Source organism: Bos mutus, chromosome 14, assembly GCF_027580195.1.
Source record: "Bos mutus isolate GX-2022 chromosome 14, NWIPB_WYAK_1.1, whole genome shotgun sequence".
Lineage (NCBI taxonomy): Eukaryota > Metazoa > Chordata > Mammalia > Artiodactyla > Bovidae > Bos > Bos mutus.
Genome location: NC_091630.1, coordinates 69,140,443 through 69,164,215, shown reverse-complemented (window position 1 = coordinate 69,164,215; position 23,773 = coordinate 69,140,443). Strand labels below are relative to the sequence as shown.

The 23,773-nt window shown below is 62.5% G+C and overlaps 3 protein-coding genes across 6 annotated transcripts; 1 reads left to right on the top strand and 2 right to left on the bottom strand.

Moving 5' to 3' along the window:
• Nucleotides 1-112: 112 nt before the first annotated feature.
• EXOSC4 (exosome component 4) lies at nt 113-1,994 on the bottom strand. The gene is made up of 3 exons (XM_005897851.3): nt 1,760-1,994; nt 617-823; nt 113-514 (listed from the first exon to the last, which is right to left on the bottom strand). Exons 1-3 carry the CDS (start codon nt 1,928-1,930, stop codon nt 155-157), a joined length of 738 nt encoding a protein of 245 aa, XP_005897913.1. The 5' UTR covers nt 1,931-1,994; the 3' UTR covers nt 113-154.
• A 7,834-nt stretch (nt 1,995-9,828) lies between these two features.
• Nucleotides 9,829-19,561, top strand: OPLAH (5-oxoprolinase, ATP-hydrolysing). Of its 4 annotated transcripts, XM_070382553.1 has the most exons (27): nt 9,829-9,967; nt 10,427-10,650; nt 10,722-10,913; nt 11,409-11,508; nt 11,587-11,710; nt 11,831-12,026; nt 12,095-12,260; nt 12,346-12,484; nt 12,577-12,644; nt 12,773-13,038; nt 13,125-13,237; nt 13,325-13,495; nt 13,633-13,770; nt 13,851-13,989; nt 14,124-14,236; nt 14,469-14,620; nt 15,189-15,349; nt 15,430-15,531; nt 15,602-15,776; nt 17,243-17,427; nt 17,546-17,692; nt 17,780-17,914; nt 18,092-18,241; nt 18,351-18,508; nt 18,615-18,775; nt 18,953-19,050; nt 19,328-19,559. In XM_070382553.1, the coding sequence occupies exons 2-27, from the start codon at nt 10,480-10,482 to the stop codon at nt 19,472-19,474; spliced, it is 3,867 nt and encodes a 1,288-aa protein (XP_070238654.1). In that variant the 5' UTR covers nt 9,829-9,967; nt 10,427-10,479; the 3' UTR covers nt 19,475-19,559. The 4 variants fall into 4 exon arrangements, with proteins under 4 accessions (XP_070238654.1, XP_070238656.1, XP_070238657.1 ...); XM_070382552.1 differs by lacking the exon at nt 9,829-9,967 and having other exon boundaries at nt 10,036-10,650; XM_070382555.1 differs by lacking the exons at nt 9,829-9,967; nt 17,780-17,914 and having other exon boundaries at nt 10,031-10,650; nt 19,328-19,561.
• Nucleotides 19,553-22,357, bottom strand: LOC102275231 (sphingomyelin phosphodiesterase 5). The gene is made up of 7 exons (XM_070382558.1): nt 20,852-22,357; nt 20,559-20,757; nt 20,330-20,470; nt 20,132-20,221; nt 19,973-20,036; nt 19,761-19,896; nt 19,553-19,689 (listed from the first exon to the last, which is right to left on the bottom strand). Exons 1-7 carry the CDS (start codon nt 21,674-21,676, stop codon nt 19,597-19,599), a joined length of 1,548 nt encoding a protein of 515 aa, XP_070238659.1. The 5' UTR covers nt 21,677-22,357; the 3' UTR covers nt 19,553-19,596.
• Nucleotides 22,358-23,773: the final 1,416 nt, after the last annotated feature.

The window sequence follows — 23,773 nt, the reverse complement described above, 5'->3', positions numbered from 1 at the left end:
AGGGGTGTGTAGTGCATGTCTGGGGGGCGGACCCTTAGTCACTGCTGGAGCCAGCACCAGGCCAGGATCCAAGGGCAAGGAAGTGCGGTGGGGAAGAGATAAAAGTACAGTGGAAGGTGCTTGGGTTTTATTCTGGGCCTGGGTGGCCATGTGCTCAGTCCCCCAGCAAGACAGAGGCCTCTTGTACATGCTGCCGGACCACACGGTCCAGTACGGTGTGTACATCCCGGGAAGCCCGGGCAGCCGCCTCTAGCACCTGCTCCAGGTGGTCCTCATGCAGCCTGGCATCCATCTCAAGCAGTGCAATCTGGCCTGAGGCTGGTAGCAAGGCCAGGGCCAGCTGGGGGCCCCCAGCTGCTTCCTCCACGTGGCTGAGGTCTGCCAAGGCTGTTCCATCCACAAAGCCAGCTGAGCAGGCACACACAAAGTCCCGCATGGGTATCCCTGCGTCCAACACTGCCAGCGTGGCTGCATTCACACAAGCTGCATAGGTCCCGCCGTCTGCCTGCAGCACCTGCAGGAACCCCCCAGTGGCATCAGTCCTTCAAGCCGCTGAACCCCAACCCCTCCTCTTTTCTCTCTCCTCTCCACAGGCTGAGGGCTGCTGCCTGCTCACCTGCACATAGATGTCAATCTGGGAGCGTGGGTGCAGCTGTGTAAGGATGGCTGCCTCGAAGGTCTGACGCAGCTGCAGACCCATCTCGCAGGACTTGCGGTCCCCGTGTGGCCGCCGTTTGCGTTCCCCCGTGCTGAAGGTTGCAGAACTGTACTGACAGTTTACCAGGGCCCGGTCAGGCAGGGCTCGTGCCCGGGAGCCTCGGATCTGGGGTAGGGTGGGGGAGAACACATGAGCCAGGCCCTTCCTCCCTCTACCTCCAACATCCCAACAAGCAACCACTTTACCTGCAAAACACAGCCCGAGGGAGGGCCATTGGGCCAGGCGCTAAGCTACCATCGCCCCTGGATCTCTCTCCTGACAGGCCTCCCTGTTTCCCCTCTTGACTCGTCCTCTCCCGACCCATGCTTCCTTTGTATGAGAATCTGTTTACATACATCGTCTGATTCTACCTCCTCTACACAATACATATACTGCTTACCTTATAAAGGGTTCCCATCACGCGTGAGATTAAAAATCTTGAATCTTTTCCCTGTTTACAAAGGTCCTGAATTCCTGCTTCCCTAGAAATCCCTCAGTCTCATTTGGAATTACCCTCCCCTCCTTCCCCATCACCAGCCTTTCTACTCTGCAAGACTGCCATGCTTCTACCTCTCTGGCCTTAAGTCTCCATCGCTGGAGTGGTGATAAACCCAAGCGGTTTTATTAACACTCTCTGTCTTCACGGAGTTTATGTTCCAGTGAGGAGACAAACAGTGAGAAATAAGTTAAATTTATGTCTGAGGAGGCGGGTGCGGGAAACCAGATAAGTGTGTGGATGTAAAGGAGGAAACTTGACTTGTAAAGGGTGGGTAAGGTGGTCGGGTGGGATGGGGTGAGGTATCACCCGGAGGTGACGTCGGAGTGGAGCTGAGAGGTGAGGGAGCGAGTGGGAGCGGCCCTGGCGGTTTTAGAAGTAACAAAGGGGAGTGGCGAGCGCTGGGGAAAGGCAGGGACCATCGTGCAGGACACTGTTAGGACTTTGGCCGCGGCCCCACAAGGCGGCGGGCGCCAGCCTCACCCCTGAGGCCTCTACTCAGCCTGGTAGCCCTTCACAGACGCAGTTGCCCTCGGAGGAAGCCCGGCTCGCGCGCGCCCACTCGCCTCGTGAGGCCCGTAGACCACCGCCAGTGCCTTGGTGTTGCCCTGTTCGATGTAGGCCGAACCGTCGGCCTGCGCGAATACACCCATCCGCGCCTGGATCTTGCGCAGCTCCCCAGCGCGCCGCCCGTCCACTCGGTAGCCCTGGTCGGATAGGAGCTCCAGCCCAGCCATGCTGCCCGGGCGCTAACCCCGCTTGAGCGCTCGGCAGAACTACAATTCCCGGTAGAACTGATTCCCCACTTCCGATTCCCGGGGACTACGGTTTCCGGGGCACCGACTCCAACTTCCGGTTCTGGAGCCCTGCGATTCTCCCAGAGTGCCCGAGGGCACCATATCTCATTTCCGGTCCGTGCGGAACTGCGGCTGTGGGGCGCGTGGAGGGACCCCTGAGGCCTTTTGCGGTACGGGCTCGCGCCTGCAGGGCTGGAGGCATGCTGGACGTGGAGTCGCCGTGTCGTTTCTTACCGGGTTGTCGTGGAGCGGATCCTTCTACCATCCGGGCCTGCCCGCCCCACGCCGCCTTGGTCGCCGCCGGCCCGGGCCCTTGCCGGGACCCGGGGTGGGGGGCTCCCGCCGCGCCGCCGCCTCTCCCTCTGCCTCTCCACTGAGCCCCGCGCTCCCCGCGCCGCTGGCTCGCCTTTACTTCTGCTTGACGCTTGGCATCTCCCTCGAGGTTTGCGAGGATAGCCGCCACTGCAGGTCTTAAGTTCTTCCGCAATCATAAATGCAGGCGTTCTCCCAAGCTGAGATATACGCTCTGTTCGCTTGTTTGTTGGTTGGTTTGTTTTTAATTTTTTAACCGTTTAGGTTTTACATTTGTCCGTTTAAAAAGCAGACATATTTATGTTGTACGTACACATGGTCAGATTTTTTAGTTTCAGTTTTCCATGTTGCCTTCTTTCTCTGCACGCATCCCCCTATCTACTATAGCTTAAAAAATGGTTCCATGTTTTTCTCCACACTCATAATTACATCCAAGTCACACACAGACACATGTATATACAGTTGTACATGTACAGCCATATAATGGCCTTTGGAACTCTTATTTTTAAAAATGGCATTGTTTCATACACTTCTGCATTTAACTCAAAAATACTTTATCAGATCTGTCCAAGTAATCCTGTGGAACTCTTAATTTTTTGCTTGATACGAGTATCAATAAGTAGAATGTACCCAGCAACCACCCCATTGTGGGCAGTGGATGTGTGTCCCGGGGGTCTGGGGGATGGAACCCCAGTTCAGTGACTTTCTGAGTGAAGGCTGTGTGGGAGTTACATTCTCCCTCCTTTCCCACCTGGAATAAATGTTAAAAGTTACATAATCCTTCCCCCTTCAGAGGGTTACTGCCATTCCTCTTGAATTTCCTGGCCTGATGCAAGTGCCCTGGAACAGCGGAGGGGCTCACAGGAGGAGAGATGAAATGTTTTCCTCCACAGCTGCCTCTTGTTTCCAGATACCTTTTGCTTGGTGGTCAAGGTCACCATCAGGGAGCTCATTCCCCTCCTCATCTGCATTATTCGGGCTTCTCTGATGGCTCAGCTGGTAAAGAATCTACCTGCAGTGGAGGAGACCTGGGTTTGATCCCTGGGTTGGGAAGATCCCCTGGAAAAGGAAATGGCAACCCACTCCAGTCTTCTTGCTTGGAGAATCTTACGGACAGAGGAGACTGGTGGGCTATAGCTCATGGGGTTGTAAGAGTCAGACACAACTTAGGACTAAACTTAGGGCATTATTCAGCTCCTCTGCAGTGCTTAGAAGCCAGATCCCATGCTTCAGGTTTGAGCGTGGAAGGATAAATCAGCAGGGCTGTGACACTGACCACAGGGAGGCGACATTGACAGGGACTGAGGGCCGTGTGCACTTGGGGCTTTCCTGTCTGTGGTCATTGTTGATGGTGACCAGCATTGTCGTGAAGCCTTCCTCCCTCACGTCTTTGGTGGCAGGTGCTGGCTGTTGGCCAGGGCTCAACTGGGGCTCTGAGAGACAGCACACCTTTATGTGGCCTCTCCATCCAGCTTGGGCTTCTGCAAAGCACGGCACCAAGGTGGCCTCCCAAGACAAAGTGGGTATTCGTGGCGTTCTAAGACGTAGCCTCCAGAAGTCAGTAGTGTCACTCTTGCCAGACTCTGGGTCAAGGCAGTCACAAAGGTCTGCCAGGCTCAAGGGGAGGTGACATGGTGCCCCCTCCCCGTCCACAGGAGCAGTTCAATGTCAAGCTGTGGGAAGAGCAGGTGGAACAGACATGCTGTGGTGGGCTTGGGCCTAAGTCCCAGGCACAGTGACCCCTCTGAGGTGGTCTGGAATACTGCTGCACGAGGCCTTGTCACTGCGTCTGGGCCATGGCCGTGATGGCTGTCATCCTCTGTTTGGCTCAGTGCCCTCACCCTCGGCTCTTCAGCTGGACTGAGCAGGTTACTGGTGGAGTCACACAGGCCTTTTTCTCAGCACTGTGGACACTTCGTGTTTCTGTTCTCACTAGGTCAAGATTGCTGTAGTCCATTGACGCAGGTGGAAGCCCCTGGGTGCCCTGCCTGTTGCATGGTTGGCCCTAGCAGCTCAGGATAATCAGAATAATGTTGGTTCTGGGCCTAAGGAGCCCAAAGTGACTGGGGGGGCTGGCTGTTCTTTTCATAGTGCGTGCCTTGCTGTGCCCCTCGTGGAAGTGTCCTCTCCCGCCCCCACCCCCCACCCCCAGTAGTATCTCTGGTTTAAGGTCTGGGCACTTCAGGAATGAGAACCCCTTGGTTCTCTGGCCTTTGTGTTCTAGTCACAGCATACACACCTGGGTGGATTCAGGTTTGAGGGGTATAAAGCTTATACAGATTTGGGAGCTGTGCTGAAGATCCCCAAGAGCAGCCGTGGCCCTGGATTCAGTTATTTACTAGAACTCACAGAATTCAGCACACAGAATTGTACTCATGACCAGGATTCAAGGGAAAGGATGTTAATGAAAATCAAAGGGAAAAGCCTGCTGGGGCAAAGTCAGAGGAAACCAGGTGCCTCCTTCCAAAGTCCTCTCCCTGAGAAATCTCAGGGGACACTCTCCATTCACCCAGCAACAAATTGCAACATGGTGCGTGACATGCTGGCCACCAGAGAAGCTCACTGGAGACTCAGGGCCCAGGGTGTTCATAGGGGCTGGTCACAGTCATAGGCACCCTCTGCCTGGTACGTACCTGGACTCCTAAGAGGAAAGCAGGGGTTCGGCATAAAGCACATTTATTTGTACAAAGAGTTGAGGTTTGAGCCCCTCTCACTGGGGAATGGCAGGAGCCCTCCTGAAACCTAGGTTCCCAGACACAGCAATTTTGCAACTGTCTTCTGAAGGAGAGCCATCTCAGGGCCCTTTTTAAGAAGGAGGACAAGATCGTATATCCAAAATTAAGGGAACAGAGCGAGGAAAGAAGTCCCAACACAGAACACTAATATTTTTTTGGCTGCACTGGGTCTTTGCAGCATGAGGGCTTAGTTGCCCTGCAGCATGTGGCACCTTAGTTCCCTGACCAGGGATTCAACCTGCATCCCTTGCATTGGAAGGTGGATTCTTAACCACTGGCTGTACCACCAAGGAGGTCTCAACACAAATTTTTAAAGTTGACCGATATCACAAACATCACAAAACACAAAAAACAAACATAATGTCCTCACTTAACTTCCCGATATATTTCTCTAACATGTTTCCCCTGTGCTTTGTGGATACAAAATCTGATGGCCTCTTAAGATGGTGACACTTTCATGATGTCCCCTTCTATATAAAAAGAGGATAGTTTAGTCTCCCCTCTAATATGTTTAATCAAAGATTATTTTTATAACTTAACTAGCTTGGGTATAAAGTTGTTTTCAGGTAACAGCCCCTTCAGCTTGTTCAGTTACTAAGTCATGTCCAACTCTGCAACCCCACGGACTGCAGCAGGCCAGTCTTCCCTGTCCTTCACCATCTCCTGGAGTTTGCTCAGATGCATGTCCATTGAGTCGATGATGCTGTCCAATCATCTCCCTTTAGCTGTGTTTGTTAGTTGCTTAGTCGTGTCCGACTCTGCAACCCCATGGGCTGTAGCCTGCAAGGCTCCTCTGCCCATGGAATTCTCCAGGCAAGAATACTAGAAAGTGAAAGTGAAAGTCATTCAGTTGTGTTAGATTCTTTGTGACCCCAAGGAATTCTCCAGGCCAGAATACTGGAGTGGGTAGCCTTTCCCTTCTCCAAGAGATCTTCCCAACCCAAGGATCGAATCCTGGTCTCCTGCGTTGCAGGTAGATTCTTTGCCATCTGAGCTACCAGATGGTAGCTTTATCTAATACTGTGTACATTCTCAGAATTGTTAAATTTGAGAAAACCTCTATCAGATTTCTTTTACATATGAGCCCTAAGATTTCAGGGTCTTTAGGGGCTGTTTATCACATTTTAGATGTTTTTTGAATTGAAGAAATTAGCCAACTCCATCAGCCTGATGTTGGTGACGCCCAGCACTGAGAGGCGGCTGTGTTCCTGAGAGTCACTTCTGTACCAGAATGACAGCAATACCTGAACGACACCAGGGAGCAGCTGCTCCCACCTCAGCCTGCCTGAGCAGAGCCCACCATGCCCCCACCCGTCCCCAACAGCAGGGGAAGAGATGACACAATGCTGGGCGCAGTGGGAATAGAAAATTAACCTCACTGTGATGACACGCTTTTGGAAATTTTACAGAGTGTGCAACCCTGTGAACACTCTGCTGAGGCCCTGACCTGGAGGGATCCTGAGCCTCCTGACTTCACAGTGAATCTGGCCCTTGCCCCAGGCCCCCCGGGCAGCATGGATGCATCTCAGCGGTGGTCCATCCCAAGAGGGGTCAGCGGCCAGTTGGCAGAGTTACTGATCTGTTGCAGGAACTCTGGGCTGTGACCAGCGGGCTCTTCCTTGGCCTTGTTGCTGTTGCAGTTAGTTCATTAGTTCTGGGGCTTGTCGGAGCGGTTCTGTGGAGTATGTTCCTCCACGGTGTGAAGCTTCCGACGTACTACTCAGCCCCCCGCCTGCCCCCACCCCCTCTTACAGTTAAGCCCAGCTGCTGAGAAGTCGCGTCTGAGTCAGTGGAGCGTTCAGCTACCGGCTGGGCAAAGGTTGTGCTTCAGCTCCCAAGTCAGTGGTGAGCTGTCCTTTGCTGATGAATCAGGGTGCACCTGGGGAACACTTTCAAGTCTGCCCCACATCCAGCCGGCATAATAGGCTGGAGAATACCTGCAGAGATAGCTAGGTTCTGATTCCCAGAGACCATGAATGTCACCTTCTGTGGCAGAAGGAACTCTGCAGATATGATTAAGCTAAGGGTTTTGAGAAGGAGCATGTGTGTTGGAGTATCCAGGGGGCCCCCATGGAAACATGACGGTCCTTTCAAGGTGGCAGCAAAGAGGTATTTGGATGCAGAAGAGCAGGAGAGGTGACCTTGGAGGCAGAGTTGTGGAGTGAGGCAGCCTCAAGCCAGGGAGTGCTGGCCACTGGACACAGCAAAGAACAAACTCTCCCCCGGACCCTCCGGAAGGAACTATCTGTTATTTTAGCCCATAAGACTTAGTTTGGACTTCTGGCCTTTAGAGCTGGAAGAGAATAAATGTCTGCTGTTTTAAGCCTTCACGTTTCTGGTAATGTGTTTGAACTCTTAGGTAACTTCTCACTGAGACCTCCCCTGTCCTCCTCGACTCCACGCTTGGCGTCTAGGAGAGTCAGCCTGCTCCGCCGTACTGTGGAGCTGCTAGTCCTTCTGCCTGGCCTCTCACCCTGTTGGGGTCTGACCCATGGGTGGGTGTTGAGGGGGAGGCCTTGTCTTCTCATCTTTCCTAGGTTCCTCTGCACTACTGGCTAACAAGTGGAAACTGCAGTGAGCAGGCCCGCAAAATGCAAAAAACGACATGAAATAAATCATAATGGAAGAAATGACTCAAAATAATGGCAACTACACAGAACCATCCCACTAGAAAACACATGGGGAGAAGGAAGGAAGGCCTTCATATGTTCTCAAGTACAAACCCAGTTGTTGCCTTTGAGGGGGCTCCCCTGCCCTCAGGAACTGCTGTCCTTGACTGCTGGGGCCTCCCTGCTGCCTGCCCCACCCTGTTCCCTGAGGTTGTGGCCCTGAACATGGTGCCTCATCTGGGGTGCCTGTCCTTCATGGGACAATGACTCTCCCTGCCATCCGCACGGGAGGACCTCCTGCGCTTACCCTAAGGTGCTTGCGAGCTTACCCCGCGCCCCCAAGCTCTGACCCCCCAGAGTCTCTGAGGCCAGTCCAGCTCCTGCTGCTGCTGGGCCAGACACACCCCCTCCCTCAGGGCAGCTCAAACGTCCACCCACCTGCCCCCTTCAGATGATATGCTGGCCACCACCACCTCTGGGACTGTGCCCAGGGACCCAGCCCCACAACCTGGCATGAGCAGCGGGTGGCCAGTGGGGAGGAGGGACGCCTGAATCATTCAGCTCCTTTCCTGCAACACCACCATGCTAGGCTGGGACCCAGAACCTTCTGTCCACCAGGAGGGGCTTCCGGGAGGGACTCCCAAGTCTGGGGCAGATCTGGGCTCCTCTACTCATGAGCCAGAGGCCAGAGGTCGGGAGGTGCCCCGCTCAGGGTGCTCGGAACTGCTGGGTGCTGGCTCTGAAGCCCCGGAATGTGGCTGCGGTGGGGGGTAGGGAGCCGCTGACCTCACAATGGCAGGGTCCGCTGCCCCCTGGCCAGCCTGCCTGCCGCCAGCAGCTGCTGCCCACCGCTGCCGGGCATGTCCCTCCTCAGCAGCTACGAGGGCCTGCGGCAGGAGATCCAGCGGCTGGCACAGGAAAACGAGGAGCTGCGGCGGCTGGTGCAGCTCATCCAGGAGAACCAGGAGCTGAAGCTGGTGCTCAGGAACCGGGGAAGCAGCCTGAGCTTCTGTGGCCCCGGGCTCCTGGCTGAGGTGGCTGCCAGTCCCCGGCTCCCCCGGCGCAGAACCATCAAGTTCAAGGATGTGGAGAGAGGTGCACGCCGGGCCGGGGACTCTGCGGGGGCCACAGGCTCCACCAGTTCAGCCGTGTAGCAAAGTGGGGGCCCTTTGTGTCCCTGGGCCGTGTCCTGTCAGGTGCTGACAGGGGCTGTGGAGGAAGGGGGGTCTGGAACGGGGGCTCTTTCAGGGGTGCAGCAGAGGTGGACCAAAGGGAGGGAGCCATGTGGCTGCCCTTCAACCCCCCAACATATGGGGGACACTGAGGTGGCTAGAGGCCGGTCAGTGGGGAGCCCTGCCGCAGCCAGCGTGCAGCCCGGAGCCTGTGCCCTTAAAGCAGCCCACTTCCCCCTCTCCTCCTGGGACCAGCTTCAAAGGCCAGCAAGGGAGTGCAAAGCCGGGGGTGGGCCAGGGGCCAGGGTGTGGATGATGTCCCTAGCCGTCTGGCCCCCTGTCTGCCTGATCTCTGAGGTAAGGGGGCCCCCTTCACCTGCTGCTGCTCTTGGGAAACCGCCTATCCCCCACCGTTCCTTTTCTAGAGCCCTTCACAGCTTGAGCCCACCTCAGACCTGGGCAGGCAGCCAGGCAGCTTTCAGTCCACAGAGGAGCACGCCAGGGAGGGGCAGCCGTCCCCCTGGTGGTCACGGGACTGACCTGCTGTCTGGCTACATCAGCACGAGTGCCGCAGGGTCGGCCAGGGAGGGTGGTGTGGAGGGCCCCCTGCCCACAGCGCCTGTGGAGAGTGAAGGCTTTCTCCAGGATTCGAACTCCTGGCTGCCAGGACCCTCAATTCCAGCCTCCCGCGTCGCTCCCCGACTCCCCCGTCCCTGCAACCGCGGCGCGCTGGGGCGCACTCCGAGGTCGTCTGGGCAGCTTGCTCCCCTCTCCCGGGGCGCCTGGAAGAGGCTTCCCGGGGCGTCCACACCCAGCGAGCTCCGAGCCGGCGGAGGGCCGGGCGGTCGCCGAGCCCAGGTGCCCGCGGGCCGGGCCGCGGGGTGGGGCCGCGCCGGCACAGGGCTGCCTCCGCGGGGATCGGCAAGGAGACGCCCACCGCCCTCCGGCCCAGCTCGGCCCCGCCCCGCCGTACTCGGGATGGCTCGCGGCCGAGGGAGGGGACGGCTCCGGGCCGCCCGATCCTGACGCAACCGGAGAGCCCGGAGCGCCGGGACCGGTCGTGCGGGGGGCGGGTCCCGCTTCCGGGCTGGGGGCGGGCGCGGGCAGGCTGCCGAACTGACGGCGAGCGACCCGGAGCCGACAGGCCAGGTGGGGACCCTCCCCGCTCTTCTCCTCACCCCTTGCCCCCGATCGCCCCCGCCGCGCGCTCCTCCTCGCCTCCCGGCCCCGGCCCCGGCCGGCCGTCTGCGCAGGCTCCGCCCGGTCCCCGTCCCCTCTTGCTCCAAGGTCGAGCCTTCGGGCAGTGAGCCTTCTCTCACCTGCCCCCAACGCAAGTGCCTCTTCCTGCTTAAAGGGTCCAGAAACCCCAGCCCCAGGGCTCCTGCTGCACCTCCTCCTCGGAAAGTCCTGCTCCAGGAGGCCCTGGGTTTCCGCCGCAGCCCTGGGCACTGGAACTGGGGAGTAGGCACAGGGGGCATTAGGCCCAGACCGGACTTGCCCAGCTCTGACTCCACCCAGGGCCCCTTCTGGGCCCGGAATCCCGTCCTCTCCCCGTCCCAGCTCTGCTCAGGGCTGCCCGCCTATGGATGACCCACTGCTTCTGGCCAGTTCTCCCAGGACTGCCGGCTGAGGAGTCGCTGCTGGACTCAAGCCCCATCACCATGGGTGGCCCGGAGGGGCGCTTCCATTTTGCCATCGACCGTGGAGGCACCTTCACAGATGTCTTTGCCCAGTGCCCAGGGGGGCACGTGAGGGTCCTAAAGCTGCTTTCAGAAGACCCTGCCAACTATGCAGACGCCCCCACTGAAGGCATCCGCCGCGTCCTGGAGCAGGTGGGCAGGGCAGGGTGGCGGGTGGAGGGGTCTCTGGGCCAGAGGCCTGAAGTCTGACCACGTGGTTCCAGGAGGGGGGCGTGCTGCTGCCGCGGGACCGGCCCCTGGACACCAGTCGCATCGCCAGCATCCGCATGGGCACCACGGTGGCGACCAATGCGCTGTTGGAACGGCGGGGAGAGCGGGTGGCACTGCTGGTGACGCGCGGGTTCCGAGACCTGCTGCACGTGGGCACCCAGGCCCGCGCGGACCTCTTTGACCTGGTGAGCTCATCCACCTCAGCGGTGGCTGACTCCGCAGAGCACATTTTCCCTGGGGTGCCTAGGCCTCTCAGGGAGGGCAGTCCTTGGAAGGGTCAGTGCTAGCCCAAGGCCACAGCTGATAACAGGTTCTGGACACTCATGGTGGGACACTGAGTCCCCCCCAGCCCTGAGTGGCCATGTGTTGTCCTGGGCCTGTCCTCCACTCTGCCCTGTCCTGGACGCTGACCCTCGCCCCTCTGGGGGGTTCTGGGATGGAGCAGCTCTGTGAGGGCAGACAGCTGACGGCACTCAGATACCTGGGGGGCAGAAAGCCACACCGGGTGGGCCTTCCTGGGGCCACCCAGTCTGACTGTCTCCTGGGACCATCCCGTCTGACTGTGTCTCCTGGGGCTGCCCACTGGGACACATCCCCTTTGCCTGCATCGCCCCATCCACGCAGGACCCCAGCAAGGACCCTCAGGCCTGGGCCCCCTCTGAGCCTCTGCCCGCCCTCAGGCCGTGCCCATGCCCGAGACGCTGTACGAGGAGGTGCTGGAAGTGGACGAACGGGTGGTGCTCTATCGAGGGGAGCCGGGTGCTGGGACACCCGTGAAAGGTACGGCGCCGCCAAGTGCTGGGGGCGGGGCAGCAGGCACTGACAGCCTTTGACCCCGACCCCGCGGCTTCCCCGCAGGCTGCACAGGGGACCTACTGGAAGTGCAGCAGCCTGTGGACCTGGGGGGCCTGCGAGGGAAGCTGGAAGGTCTCCTGTCCCGGGGCATCCGCAGCTTGGCCGTGGTGCTCATGCACTCGTACACGTGAGTGGGCTGTGGTGGGGCGGGGACGCGGGGCGGGGGCCGGGGGCCGGGCCGGCGTGCTGGGGGTGGGGGGCGGGACGGCGTGCGGGGTTGGGTCTCAGTGGCGCTCGGTCCTCCTAGGTGGGCCCAGCACGAGCAGCAGGTGGGCGCCCTGGCCCGGGAACTGGGCTTCACGCATGTGTCGCTGTCCTCGGAGGCCATGCCCATGGTGCGCATTGTGCCCCGGGGGCACACGGCCTGTGCTGACGCCTACCTCACGCCCACCATCCAGCGCTACGTGCAGGGCTTCCGCCGTGGCTTCCAGGGTCAGCTCAAGGTGAGACCCCCCTCCCTGCCCGCCCCTGGCCCGCCCCACCCCGCCCCTCACCGCCCGCCTGCCCACAGGACGTGCAGGTGCTGTTCATGCGCTCCGACGGTGGGCTGGCGCCCATGGACTCCTTCAGCGGCTCCCGCGCTGTGCTCTCCGGCCCTGCGGGGGGCGTGGTTGGTTACTCAGCCACCACCTACCGGGTGGAGGGCGGCCAGCCAGTCATCGGCTTTGACATGGGAGGTATGAGGGCCCGAGGGTGGGGTCCGGGGGCCTCAGTTGCTGGGCTGGGCAGCATCTGGGTGTCCTTGCTCCCCACCCCCACCAGGCACGTCTACCGACGTGAGCCGCTATGCTGGCGAGTTTGAGCATGTTTTCGAGGCCAGCACGGCTGGTGTCACCCTCCAGGCCCCCCAGCTGGATATCAACACTGTGGCAGCCGGTGGGGGCTCCCGCCTCTTCTTCAGGTCAGTACCATCCTGCACCTGTGCGGGGACCCCCAGCCCCGCCTCCTAACCCGCCTCCCAACCCGCCTCCAACGCCAGTCCCCTCTCCAAAGGTCGGGCCTCTTCGTGGTGGGGCCAGAGTCTGCGGGAGCCCACCCTGGCCCCGCCTGCTACCGAAAAGGTAAGCGCCGGCATACTCTCCCTGAGACCCTTCCGGCACAGCCCAGCCCCTCCCCCAGCCCCACCCCCACTGGCCACGCCTGGCACCCACCTACAGCCCCCAGCCCCCACACTGTCCACACCTCCCAGGGGGCCCTGTGACAGTGACGGATGCTAATCTGGTCCTGGGTCGCCTGCTGCCTGCCTCCTTCCCCTGCATTTTTGGGCCGGGAGAGGACCAGCCACTGTCCCCGGAGGCGTCCCGAAAGGCCCTGGAGGCTGTGGCCACGGAGGTCAACAGCTTCCTGACCAATGGGCCTTGCCCGGCCTCCCCGCTGAGCCTGGAGGAGGTGGCCATGGGGTTTGTGCGTGTGGCCAACGAGGCCATGTGTCGGCCCATCCGTGCACTCACGCAGGTACGCCCACCTCTGCCCTTGCCTGTAGGGGGAGTTGGGGGGGCCAGGTGGATGTAGGGGCCACTGATCCCCTTCTGGTTCCCCAGGCACGAGGTCATGACCCCTCGGCCCACGTGCTGGCCTGCTTTGGGGGAGCTGGTGGGCAGCATGCTTGTGCCATTGCCCGGGCCCTGGGCATGGACACTGTGCACATTCACAGGTGTGTCTGGGTGCAGTGCATGGGTCCGGGGAGGGGGCCCACTTTGGGAGACACTGTACCCACCGCTCTGCCGTCCTTGTCCTGTAGGCACAGTGGGCTGCTGTCGGCGCTGGGGCTGGCCCTGGCTGATGTGGTGCATGAGGCGCAGGAGCCCTGCTCCCTGCCATATGCTCCCGAGACCTTTGCGCAGCTGGACCAGAGGCTGGGCCGCCTGGAGGAGCAGTGTGTGGAGGCCCTGCGGGCCCAGGGCTTCCCCAGGTGGGGCTCTGGGGGCTACCAGGCCACCTCACTTGGGGTCCCGTCAGTGGCAGTCGGGGAGGGCCAGGCTCTGAGAGCGGCAGGAGGCGCCCCCACCTGGCCCCCTGTGCTAGCACCCCCACCTGCCACCATTGCAGGTCCCAGATCAGCACCGAGAGCTTCCTGCACCTGCGCTACCAGGGCACGGACTGCGCCCTGATGGTGTCTGCCCACCAGCACCCGGCCAGTGCCCGCTCACCCCGAGCTGGTGACTTTGGGGCAGCCTTTGTGGAGAGGTATGTGACCTCCGCCTCCCAGGAGCCCGGGCGCATGGGTTGGCCTGGCTGCCGCCCCTGACAGTCCCCTCGGGACGCAGGTACATGAGGGAGTTCGGCTTCATTATTCCCGAGCGGCCGGTGGTGGTGGATGACGTGCGGGTCAGGGGCACCGGCAGCAGCAGCCTTCGCCTCGAGGACGTCCCAAAAGCCCATAGTGGGCCTCCCCGGGTAGATAAGGTTAGTGATCCCACGTGTGCCCACCCACCCGCCCACCCACCCACCCACAGCCACTGGGACGTGAGGACAGGAGTGGAGGGGGAGTCAGGGAGAGCTCTGGGCCTGGAACCCTGCTCACCCCACACCCTCCTCAGATGACCCAGTGCTACTTTGAGGGGGGCTACCAGGAGACCCCTGTGTACCTGTTGGGAGAGCTGGGCTGTGGGCACAAGCTTCAGGGGCCCTGCCTCATCATTGACAGCAACAGGTGGGCTGAGGCCTGGCTGGGGTGGGGGTGTGTGGGGTGAGGCCCAGGGTGAACTGTGGGGCCCTGGTGGGCGGGGGTGGGGGTGGGTCGGTCCTCTGGCCCCAGCTGCAGGAGTCTGGAGGACTCTGGGGTCCCTTCACGGTTGGGATGTTCCTTGGCCTGGGTATGTGGGGACCCTGGTTGGGTGGGGTCTGGCCTGGCTTCTCCAGCCCCTCTGCTCCCCTGCCCCCAGTACCATCCTGGTGGAGCCAGGCTGCCAGGCAGAGGTGACTGAGACTGGGGACATCCGCATCTCTGTGGGGGCTGAGACAGCCAGCGTGGTGGGCACGCAGCTTGACCCCATCCACCTTTCCATCTTCTCCCACCGCTTCATGAGCATTGCTGGTGAGTGGCTGCACAGTCCTGCTCCCTCACCTGCTCCCTGCGGTGCAGGGTGGGGGTCTGCACGCTGGGCAGTGTGTGCTGGGGTGCCTGGCAGGGGTATGCAGGGAGAAAGTGCGATCGGGGGAAGGGCAGAAGCAGAGCCTCTGAGCAGTGGGGCAGGCAGTGTGGCCCCAGCCCTGGGATGGACCTGCTGCACCTGCAGGTCTGGGGCAGGGGGGTGCTTTTGCCCTCCCAGCACCGTGTGATCTGGGTTCTGCACAGGGAACCCAGGCTCAGGGTCAGGCTAGGTGCTTGCTGGGGCCACTAACATTGGGTTCTTATTGCAGGAGGCAGGGCGTGGGGTTGATGGGGGCACCGGGCAGGGCTGAGAAGGGAAGGGCTGCCCTTGGCACGAGCAAGACGTCTGGCCACGTCCTCACGTGTCTAGGTACACCGTCACCATCACCCGCTTCGGGTCCTGGGTCTGGGACTCAGAGGCCTTGAAGGCGGTGGGCCCCGCCCCTCTGTACCCAGGCCGGGCTGTGGGCAACATGGGGCCAGCGGGCATCTGGTCACTATGTGCCCCCAGAGCAGATGGGCCGCATCCTGCAGCGCACGGCCATCTCCACCAACATCAAGGAGCGTCTGGACTTCTCCTGCGCCCTCTTTGGGCCCGACGGGGGGCTGGTCTCCAACGCCCCTCACATCCCTGTGCACCTGGGTGCCATGCAGGAGACGGTGCAGTTCCAGGTTCGGGAGGCCCCTTCCCCTGACCCCCCTACCCCTCAGCCCTTCCCCCTCCCCACTCTGCACCTGTCTCTTGGCTTCAGATTCAGCAGTTGGGGGCTGATCTCCACCCCGGCGATGTGCTGCTGAGCAACCACCCCAGCGCGGGGGGCAGCCACTTGCCAGACCTGACTGTCATCACACCGGTGAGGGGCACTGCCCAGGGACCTGTGGAGGAGGGCCACCGGCGCTGCTGACCGTTGCTCCCACCCCTAGGTGTTTTGGCCGGGTCAGACACGGCCTGTGTTCTATGTGGCCAGCCGTGGGCACCATGCAGACATTGGGGGCATCACACCAGGCTCCATGCCCCCCCACTCCACCAGCCTGCAGCAGGAGGGCGCGGTCTTCCTTTCCTTCAAACTTGTGCATGGGGGAGTCTTCCAGGAAGAGGGTGAGTGGCACTGGGCTGGTACATCTGGCTGCTTCCTACCTGCCCTCCCCCCAGGCCAGCCTCCAGGCTGGGGTAGCCAGGCAGTGACCCCACAGAGTGGTTGCACAGTATCTCTCAGAGATAATCAGAGGAGCTGAGCTAAGTTGTGCCTGGGCCCAGGGAGGCCTCAGTGGTTTGGGGGTGGGTTGTTGGCCAGGACACCCAAGGGTGCAGGAGAGGGAGAAGCCTAATTCAAGGTGGGCAGCTGCTTCTGTTTATAATTCATACATTGGTTTGCCTTGGGTCTGGGGGCTGCAGACAAACAGGGGTGCCAGGGGCTACAGGCTCCTGGAGAACTTCCATGGGCCTGGGTCAGGGCAATGGGTGGCGGGGCAGCTGTGAAGGGCTTCAGCTGGGCCCGAGCTGGTCTGCTGGTGCACTTGCTGACATGCAGTACATAGAGGGTCGGAGGATGGCCTGCAGGCCAGGTGGTTGTGGGGTGGGGTGAGGGCTCTTCCTGCCCTGGGGGATGCTGAGCCTCAAGCTGGGGACAAGGGTGAAGGTGGTCTGGAGGTCAGGGTTGGTGTCTGGTGGGATTTGGGCATGGGGGAGGGAATGAAGTTTGGACAGCTGTAGGACGGAGGTTCTGGCTCTGTGGTTGCTGAGGAGGTGGGGCAGCAGCTTTGGTGGGACCTGGGGGCAGGACGGCCAGTGTGAGGCTGCCAGGGGTGAGACCCCCGGGGGCATCTCAGAGTGAGAACAGGTGATGGGTGACCAGACCATGTGCTGCTGTGGGTGTGAGGACACAGACAAAGGGGCCGAGGCCTGGCTGCTGCCTGGGTCAGTGCGGGGTGGGGGCAGAGGGCAGGGACCCCTGAGGGACATGGACAGGCAGAGGACCCGGTGGCCAGGGAGCCTCAGAGAGGATCCTGGCCCAGACTCAGGAGAGGCGCTTTCCCAAGGCACGGAGTGGTCCTTGGGGTCGAACCTGTACTGCTTGCCATGGGTGGAGGCTTTGTCCTGGTCTGCTGGGGCCAGGGATGGGGGAACAGACAGCCATGCTGATGCTCTTTCAAAGTGATTGGCTGTGGCTGCGAGTGGTAGGCCCTGGTGGGGAGGGGGGGTTAAATAAGGGAAGTGGTTTTTCCTCTTGGTGGGAGGCCTAGAAAAGGCTGGAGAGTGGGCCAGTGGGAGGTAGGGCAGGAGGAATGGAGGTGGTGGGGAGAGTTTGCTCGGGGAACCTGCCCCCTGCCCCTGCCCTTACCTCCAGCCCATGTGTGGTCACAGCAAAGCTACCTGTCTATTCTAGGGTGCCCTGGGGGACTGGGGTGTGATGAGAAGGTTCAGCGGATGGGGGAAGAGTCAGCAGAGTAGTAGGGAGCCAGTGCTGGGCCAACACGTGGAGCCTGCAGTGCCCCGGCAGAGGAGCAGGGCACCAGGCGGCCCTGGGACTCCCAGGTGGCTCAGTGGCGGTCCCATCCATTTAGCGGTGACTGAAGCCCTGCGGGCGCCAGGCAAGATTCCAGGCTGCAGCGGGACACGGAACCTGCACGACAACCTGTCGGATCTGCGCGCCCAGGTGGCGGCCAACCAGAAGGGCATCCAGCTGGTGGGCGAGCTCATCGGGCAGTACGGCCTGGACGTGGTGCAGGCCTACATGGGCCACATTCAGGTGGGCCGGGGGCAGCAGAGCGGGTAGCTCTGTGCTCGCCCCCAGGTGGGTGGGCAGAGGAGGAAGGGGCACCTGGCCCACCTGGAAGGGACATGGCTGATGCTGAACTCCCCACCAGGCAAACGCAGAGCTCGCTGTGAGGGACATGCTCCGGGCCTTTGGAACTGCCCGGCAGGCCCGGGGCCTGCCCCTGGAGGTGTCTGCAGAGGACCACATGGACGACGGTTCCCCTATCCGACTCCGAGTGCAGATCAACATGAGTCAGGTCAGTCTTGGGAGGGGGTGGGTACCTCCTCGGGCATCACGGGCACACCTGCCGGGCTGCTGACCTCTCCCCCACTCTGGTGGGCAGGGTAGCGCGGTGTTTGATTTCAGCGGCTCAGGGCCGGAGGTGTTCGGCAACCTCAACGCGCCGCGGGCCATCACGCTGTCTGCGCTCATCTACTGTCTTCGCTGTCTGGTTGGCCGCGACATTCCACTCAACCAGGTGCGCGGGGCTGTGCTGTGTGCAGGGACAGCGGCTCCATCCCAAGCCCGGGTCACCCTCAGTGACCGGGAGAGGTCAGCTCAAGGTCGGCTAGATCTTAGGGAGCAGGTGGTGTACCTCCCTCCACACAAACCCCCGCACCCCCCCTCCTTGTTGACAGCCGCCCTCTGCCCTCAGGGCTGCCTGGCTCCGGTGCGCGTGGTGATTCCTAAAGGCTCCATCCTAGACCCTTCCCCCGACGCGGCCGTGGTGGGCGGCAACGTGCTCACGTCGCAGCGCGTGGTGGACGTCATCCTGGGGGCCTTCGGGGCCTGCGCCGCTTCCCAGGTGCGGTGGGCCCAGGGGAAGCTTTGTGCGGCCAGAGGCGGGGAAGGGCTGCGGGAGGCAGGGAGGGGCTGCACTCGCAGCCAGCGCAGCGACCCATTGCCCCTGCCAGGGCTGCATGAACAACGTGACCTTGGGCAACGCCCACATGGGCTACTACGAGACGGTGGCGGGCGGTGCGGGCGCGGGACCGGGTTGGCACGGGCGCAGCGGCGTGCACAGCCACATGACCAACACGCGCATCACCGACCCCGAGATCCTGGAGAGCAGGTGACGAGCAGGTGACGGCTGGGGTGGGGGGCGGGGGGCGGGGCTGGGCAGCGGGGCCGGGCGGCGCGGGGGCGGAGCCGGCTGGGCTGAGCCCAGGACCGTGCAGGTACCCGGTTATCCTGCGCCGCTTCGAGCTAAGGCTGGGGTCCGGGGGTCGCGGCCGCTTCCGGGGCGGCGATGGCATTATCCGTGAGCTGCTTTTCCGCGAGGAGGCGCTGCTGTCCGTGCTGACTGAGCGCCGCGCCTTCCAGCCGTATGGCCTGATGGGTAAGTGGTCCCCCACCCCCACCCTCCCGCCACGCCCAGCCCCTATCGCCGTGGGGATTCTGTTCCCCACCCACCTCCTGTCCCATCTGTCCTCCTGTTTCCCCACTAAACAACCCCCCTCCCCCATCTTTCACTTCCTTGCCTCCTGGGCCACTCCCACCTTGCCTCTTCCTGCAGGGGGTGAGCCTGGTGCCCGGGGCCTAAACCTACTCATCCGGAAGGACGGCCGGACAGTAAACCTGGGTGGGAAGACCTCGGTGCCCGTGTACCCCGGGGTAAGGACTGCGGCCTGGCCTGTCCCATCTTCACTCCCCCACCCCAGTGGCCCTCATCCCACAGAGGGTGAATGGAATTGTGGAGATAAGCGGAGACCGAGTTTAATTTGGCTCCTGCAAGAATAGGGGGCCGAAAAAAAAAAAAAATAAGGGCCGAGGACCCGGGCTCCGCGGTCCAAGCTGGCCGATATGGACACGCTGCCCCGTGGGGATGGGGCCTGCAGCGGGAGGCAGGGCAGCGCCAGGCCCAGGTTGATCCTGCCCCTCTGCTCCACAGGACGTGTTCTGTCTGCACACACCAGGCGGTGGGGGCTACGGGGACCCGGAAGACCCCGCCCCACTGCCAGGTTCGCCCTTGCAGCCCCTAGCCTTCCCGGAGCGGGGCAGCGTGTATGAGTACCGCAGGGCCCAGGAGGCTGTGTGAGGAGGTCCCACACAATAAAGATCCCTGAAGTCGCCGTTTCCCCTGGCGACTGGCCAGGCTCACGTTCTGTGTCACCGTCCGTCTTTCCACCCGTTCTGGCACCTGTCTCCTGCAAGCTGGCCTTAGGAGGATGTGGACACTCGGAGCCGAAGTCCCACGGCCAGGTGGTCTGTGAGCCCGGCCAGGGCAGTGCTGAATGTCACCTGCTCCACCTCCTGGAGGGCGGGAGGCAGGTTGGAGAGTCGCCCCAGCACGGCAGGCCCATACCCTGAGCTCTGGCACTTACCGGGCTCAGAAGGCCTCCAGGCGCGCTGCGGTAGGTGATGTAGTCCAGGCGCCGGCCCCGCCAGGACTCAGCTGGGGGGCCTCCACGGGGAGGGCCTGCCAGGTAGCGGCGGCGCCCTTTCTTCTGCTCCAGGGCCCTGAGGAGAGGCCGTGTCACCAGGGTCAGGGCAGCCCTCATTCCCGACCTTGTCTGACTCCCAGGTAGCCACTCACCTACGCAGCATCTCCGGCGAGCAGGCCACGGAGCGGCGGAGCTCCGAGGGTCTCAGCAACGTCCCTGGGGTGGGCGGGGAAGGGCGTTATCAGTGGGCGTCTCCGCGGAGCCCGCCTGAGGTCCGCCCGCCCCCATCCGGCTGCCCCGCCCCGGCGTACCCAGGGCCCAGGGCTGCTCCCGGCGCGTGCCCAGCCGGCAGGGGTCCCGGAAGCAGCTGAAAAACCGGTGCTCCTGTTCCTGCTGGTGGTCTGTGGAGAGGTGACATTCGGGGTGTGTGTGTGTGTATGTGAGTGTGTGTGTATGTGTGTGTGCACGCGCGCGCAGGGGTGTGTGTGTGGGGGGGCGGGCCGTCTTACCTAGCGAGCAGTTGTCGAAGTTGAGGTCACCCAGGAGCACGCTGAAGGCCACGGCCTCGTCACTCTGGCGGCTCTCCGCCTCGAACTGCTCGGCCCAGTCCAGAAGCACCGTCAGCTGTTTGCAGCGCAGGAGCCCGTCCTCTGCGGGGCGGGGCGGAGGAGCCGGTGTCCGCATCCTGGACACCCAGCTTCGCCCCCCGCCCCACCCCATCCTGATCCGCTAGCCCACCTAGGGACTCGCGGCGGCTGGGGCAGTGCATAAACTTTGCAAGGAGGGGAGGTGCTGGCCAGGGTTGGGACTCGCCGCCGCCGCCACGCAGAGGGGCCTCCTGCTTACGAACCCGGCAGGGCTCACCGCTGGGCGCGTGCAAGTGTGTGCAGTGCAGGAAGCCCACGACGCGGCGCCCGTCCAGGATGCCCAGCTGCGCCTGCAACACCACGGACCTTGGCGCTCCTTCCCGTGTTCCGCTCCAAGCCCCGCCCCTCCCTGGTCTGGGAGCGCCGCGTACAGGGGACAGGTACCTGCGCGGAAAGTAGTCCCTTGGAGGCCAGAGCATCCTCGCCACGTGCGTGGGGGAAGGACTGGAAGGCGGCGCGCAGCAGCGGATAGCGCGAGGCCAGCAGCAGCCCACTGCCCAGCAACTTGAGGTGTAGGCCGGGCTGCAGGCCGAATGTGCCCACGTCGTACAATACCGGGCCCAGATTAGATGCCAGGAGGCTAACCAGGCGTCGCTCTGCGCGAAGATCGAACGCCTCCTGTAGGCATACGAAGTCCAGACTCGCTGGCATGGCGCCTGTCAGCACCCCGCACGGCATCGCCTGCACTGGCGAACCGCAGCCCGTAGCTTCATAGGGCGAACGCCGCAGGCCGGCGAGCAGCACGGCGCCCACAGCCGCGGCCCGCCGCTGCGTGTGCGGCAAGTTGTTGAAGCGCGCCAGCCCGTCGGGGAGCAGGCACAGGTTTGCGCTGAAGAAGCCGAAGCTGCGCGCGGGCTCAGTGCGGGGGCACCAGGGCGCAGGGGGCGCCCAGCACTGCGGAGGAGGCTGGTAGCAGAAGGGGCGGCGCCAGGCCTGCAGCAGCAGCCAGAGCAGTAGCGCCGGGAGAGTCAGGGGCAGGGCCGCGAGCAGCAGCAGCAGCGCGCCCCCGGCGCCTGCGGCGGTTCTCAGCCAGCTCTGCTCGCTCCGGCTCTCGGCCGGCGCCCAGCAGCCCAGCAGCTGGTCCAGGGCCCAGTAGGCCGGGAAAAGCAGCGCGCGGGTCAGGCGGTGGAGAGCGTGCAGCACAGGGTGCGGGAAGGGCGAGGGTCGTAGGGCGCAGGGCGTCGGGGGCCAGTCGGGCGGGGATGGCATGGCGCACGAGGCTCTTCGGCAGTGTGAGTCTCCGACGACTCATTGGCTTCCAGCGTGCGAGTCGATCCGTGCGTTCGTCCGCGGGAGCTGCAGGGGAGTCGCAGGGGTCAAGGCCACGTGGCACAGCTTGTGCGCGGGGTCGGGAAGGCGCTGTGCCCCGCGAGCTTGGGGGTGCGGACGCTGGCGGAGCCGCCCGGGAAACCGCCCTCTGCTCACTGGCGCAGAGTCTCTGCGGCGGTTGGAGAGAACCAAAAGGAAAGCAGAAGGGACCCTGGTCCCGCCCCAGAAGCCCCTCGCCCCGCCCTCCCCTGAAAGCCTTAAGGAGAACTCGCAGACCGCGCGGACCAGCGCAGCTCCACACCCAGCGGAGGCCGGCACTTTTCCCGTGTCCGGCGGCCGGACGGAGTGCGACGCGCGCTGCGTCCAGCTCTCTGCCTCCTCCCGCCAGTCAGGGTGAAGTGGCCCTTCGCTCCTGCTGCCCAGACTGCGGCGTATACCCAACCCCGACCTGTGCCCCGGTTCGTGACGTCTAGCACCTGAGTACGAAGACACGCCCGCAGACGAGGGGCGGACTCGAGCAGCCTAACCAGCCGCCAGCTCTGCGTCGGCTCTGTAGGCCTACCACGAGAAACTTCCAGTCTGGGGGAAGGACCGTTGGTTCAGCTCTGCGCGGCCGGCTTGGCCCTCCGGGGCACGCGAGCCAGATGGGAGCCACTCTATTGGGTCCCAGGACCGAGCTACTTGGCCTTGCTCAGGTGCTGCCTTGCCCTCCCCTCCCTGGCCCCCATCTTTCTCATTCCAGCTGCGAAGCGGTTCCTAGAGCTCTTACGGTTGGCTCCTAAATTGCCCTGAAGCTTGGGCCAGGGTTGCCCTTCCCGCCTGCAGACACAGAGAAGGGGCTCTGTTCCTCGCACCGCCCCCCAAATTTTCCAGAAATCCCGGATCCCCTGTAGTAATCAAGGTCTGGTGCTGGGTGTGCTCCTTCCTACCGTCTGTCCTGTTGTTCAGCCTTCTCAGCAGACAGAGCTAGGCGCACCTAGGGCTCTCTGCCTGTCTGTATGCAGGGGCCCTCCCTGCCTTTCCCAGGGGTCTGATTTCATCTGCTGAAGTAGGCCTGGGGGGAGGGGAGTAAGGCTGCAGAGAGGCAGCAGCTCTGGGGCCAGAGACCCCAGCTCACACTAACCCCCTCTCCTCTGTACCCTCTTGCTGGTAGCTGACATTAACCCATGCCCGGTGGCTCCTCTGTCCCCTGGTGATCCTCAGGCTGGTGGGCAGCGGTACTCGGGAAGCCTCCTGGCTGGGGTCCGCATCCCCACCACCACCTCTGGCCTCCTCCCCTCCTGCAGGAAGGCCCTCTCCGCTCCTCATGCAGGTCCTGAAGGGACAAGCACCCTGGCCTACACTCAGGGCATCCCGCACTCCCCACCAGCCTTCCCTCTCTGAGTCTATAGGTTACCTCCCGTGTCCCCTCCTACCCCACCCCACTCCAGCTGTCCTGTGCTGCTCAGCTGTACCCCTTCAATAGTGGGGAGCTGCCCTCCCACTTCTGACTCTCACAGTCTAGTCCCTTCCTGCGGGAGCCTTTGGCCTTGCAGGGCCCCCACCTCCCTGGGCTGCCCAGTGCCCAGGTGTGAGTGAGTCTCTTTCTCCTGGCTCCTGTCCCTTTAATGTCCCCCTGCCCTTGATGAGGGTCCAGAAAACATGTCCCCACCCTCCTTGTCCCTGCCTAGTGCAGAGGGAGGCGCTCCTGTGCCCACAGCCTCCTCTGGAGCCCACTCTGCCTTCTGCTCTGGGCCCAGGCCTCACCTGGCCGCCAGCAGGTGGTCAGGGCTGCGGGCACACCCACACACCCGCTGCCAGCTCGGCTCCTTCTCGCTTCCTGCTCTGGCTATTCCAGGCCTCAGGCCATGTGAGGGGAGATGTGGGGCCTCTGGAACACCCCCTCAGCATGACAGCTGCTGAAATTTGGCCTTGGGGCTCTCTCCGGGGACCCCGAGGGGCAGGAGCCCTGAGAGCAGACAGGACGGAAGGGCCCCAGAGGAGGCGGCACCACCCAGGAGTACCGGCCCGGGCCCAACGGCCAGCGTCCGAGGGAAG

Excerpts from the sequence above, each read along its gene's own strand:
- EXOSC4 (XM_005897851.3), bottom strand. The coding sequence starts at position 1,930 with ATGGCTGGGCTGGAGCTCCTATCCGACCAGGGCTACCGAGTGGACGGG. Across the intron at positions 824-1,759 it reads TGGTCTACGGGCCTCACGAG|ATCCGAGGCTCCCGGGCACG; the intron begins GCGAGTGGGCGC and ends ACCCTACCCCAG. Across the intron at positions 515-616 it reads AGATTGACATCTATGTGCAG|GTGCTGCAGGCAGACGGCGG; the intron begins GTGAGCAGGCAG and ends GGGTTCCTGCAG.
- OPLAH (XM_070382552.1), top strand. The coding sequence starts at position 10,405 with ATGACCCACTGCTTCTGGCCAGTTCTCCCAGGACTGCCGGCTGAGGAG. Across the intron at positions 13,039-13,124 it reads CCATCCGTGCACTCACGCAG|GCACGAGGTCATGACCCCTC; the intron begins GTACGCCCACCT and ends CTGGTTCCCCAG. Across the intron at positions 18,509-18,614 it reads CCCGAGATCCTGGAGAGCAG|GTACCCGGTTATCCTGCGCC; the intron begins GTGACGAGCAGG and ends AGGACCGTGCAG.
- LOC102275231 (XM_070382558.1), bottom strand. The coding sequence starts at position 21,676 with ATGCCATCCCCGCCCGACTGGCCCCCGACGCCCTGCGCCCTACGACCC. Across the intron at positions 20,037-20,131 it reads GGAGCAGCCCTGGGCCCTGG|GGACGTTGCTGAGACCCTCG; the intron begins GTACGCCGGGGC and ends CGCCCACCCCAG. Across the intron at positions 19,690-19,760 it reads CTGGAGGCCTTCTGAGCCCG|GAGGTGGAGCAGGTGACATT; the intron begins GTAAGTGCCAGA and ends CCCGCCCTCCAG.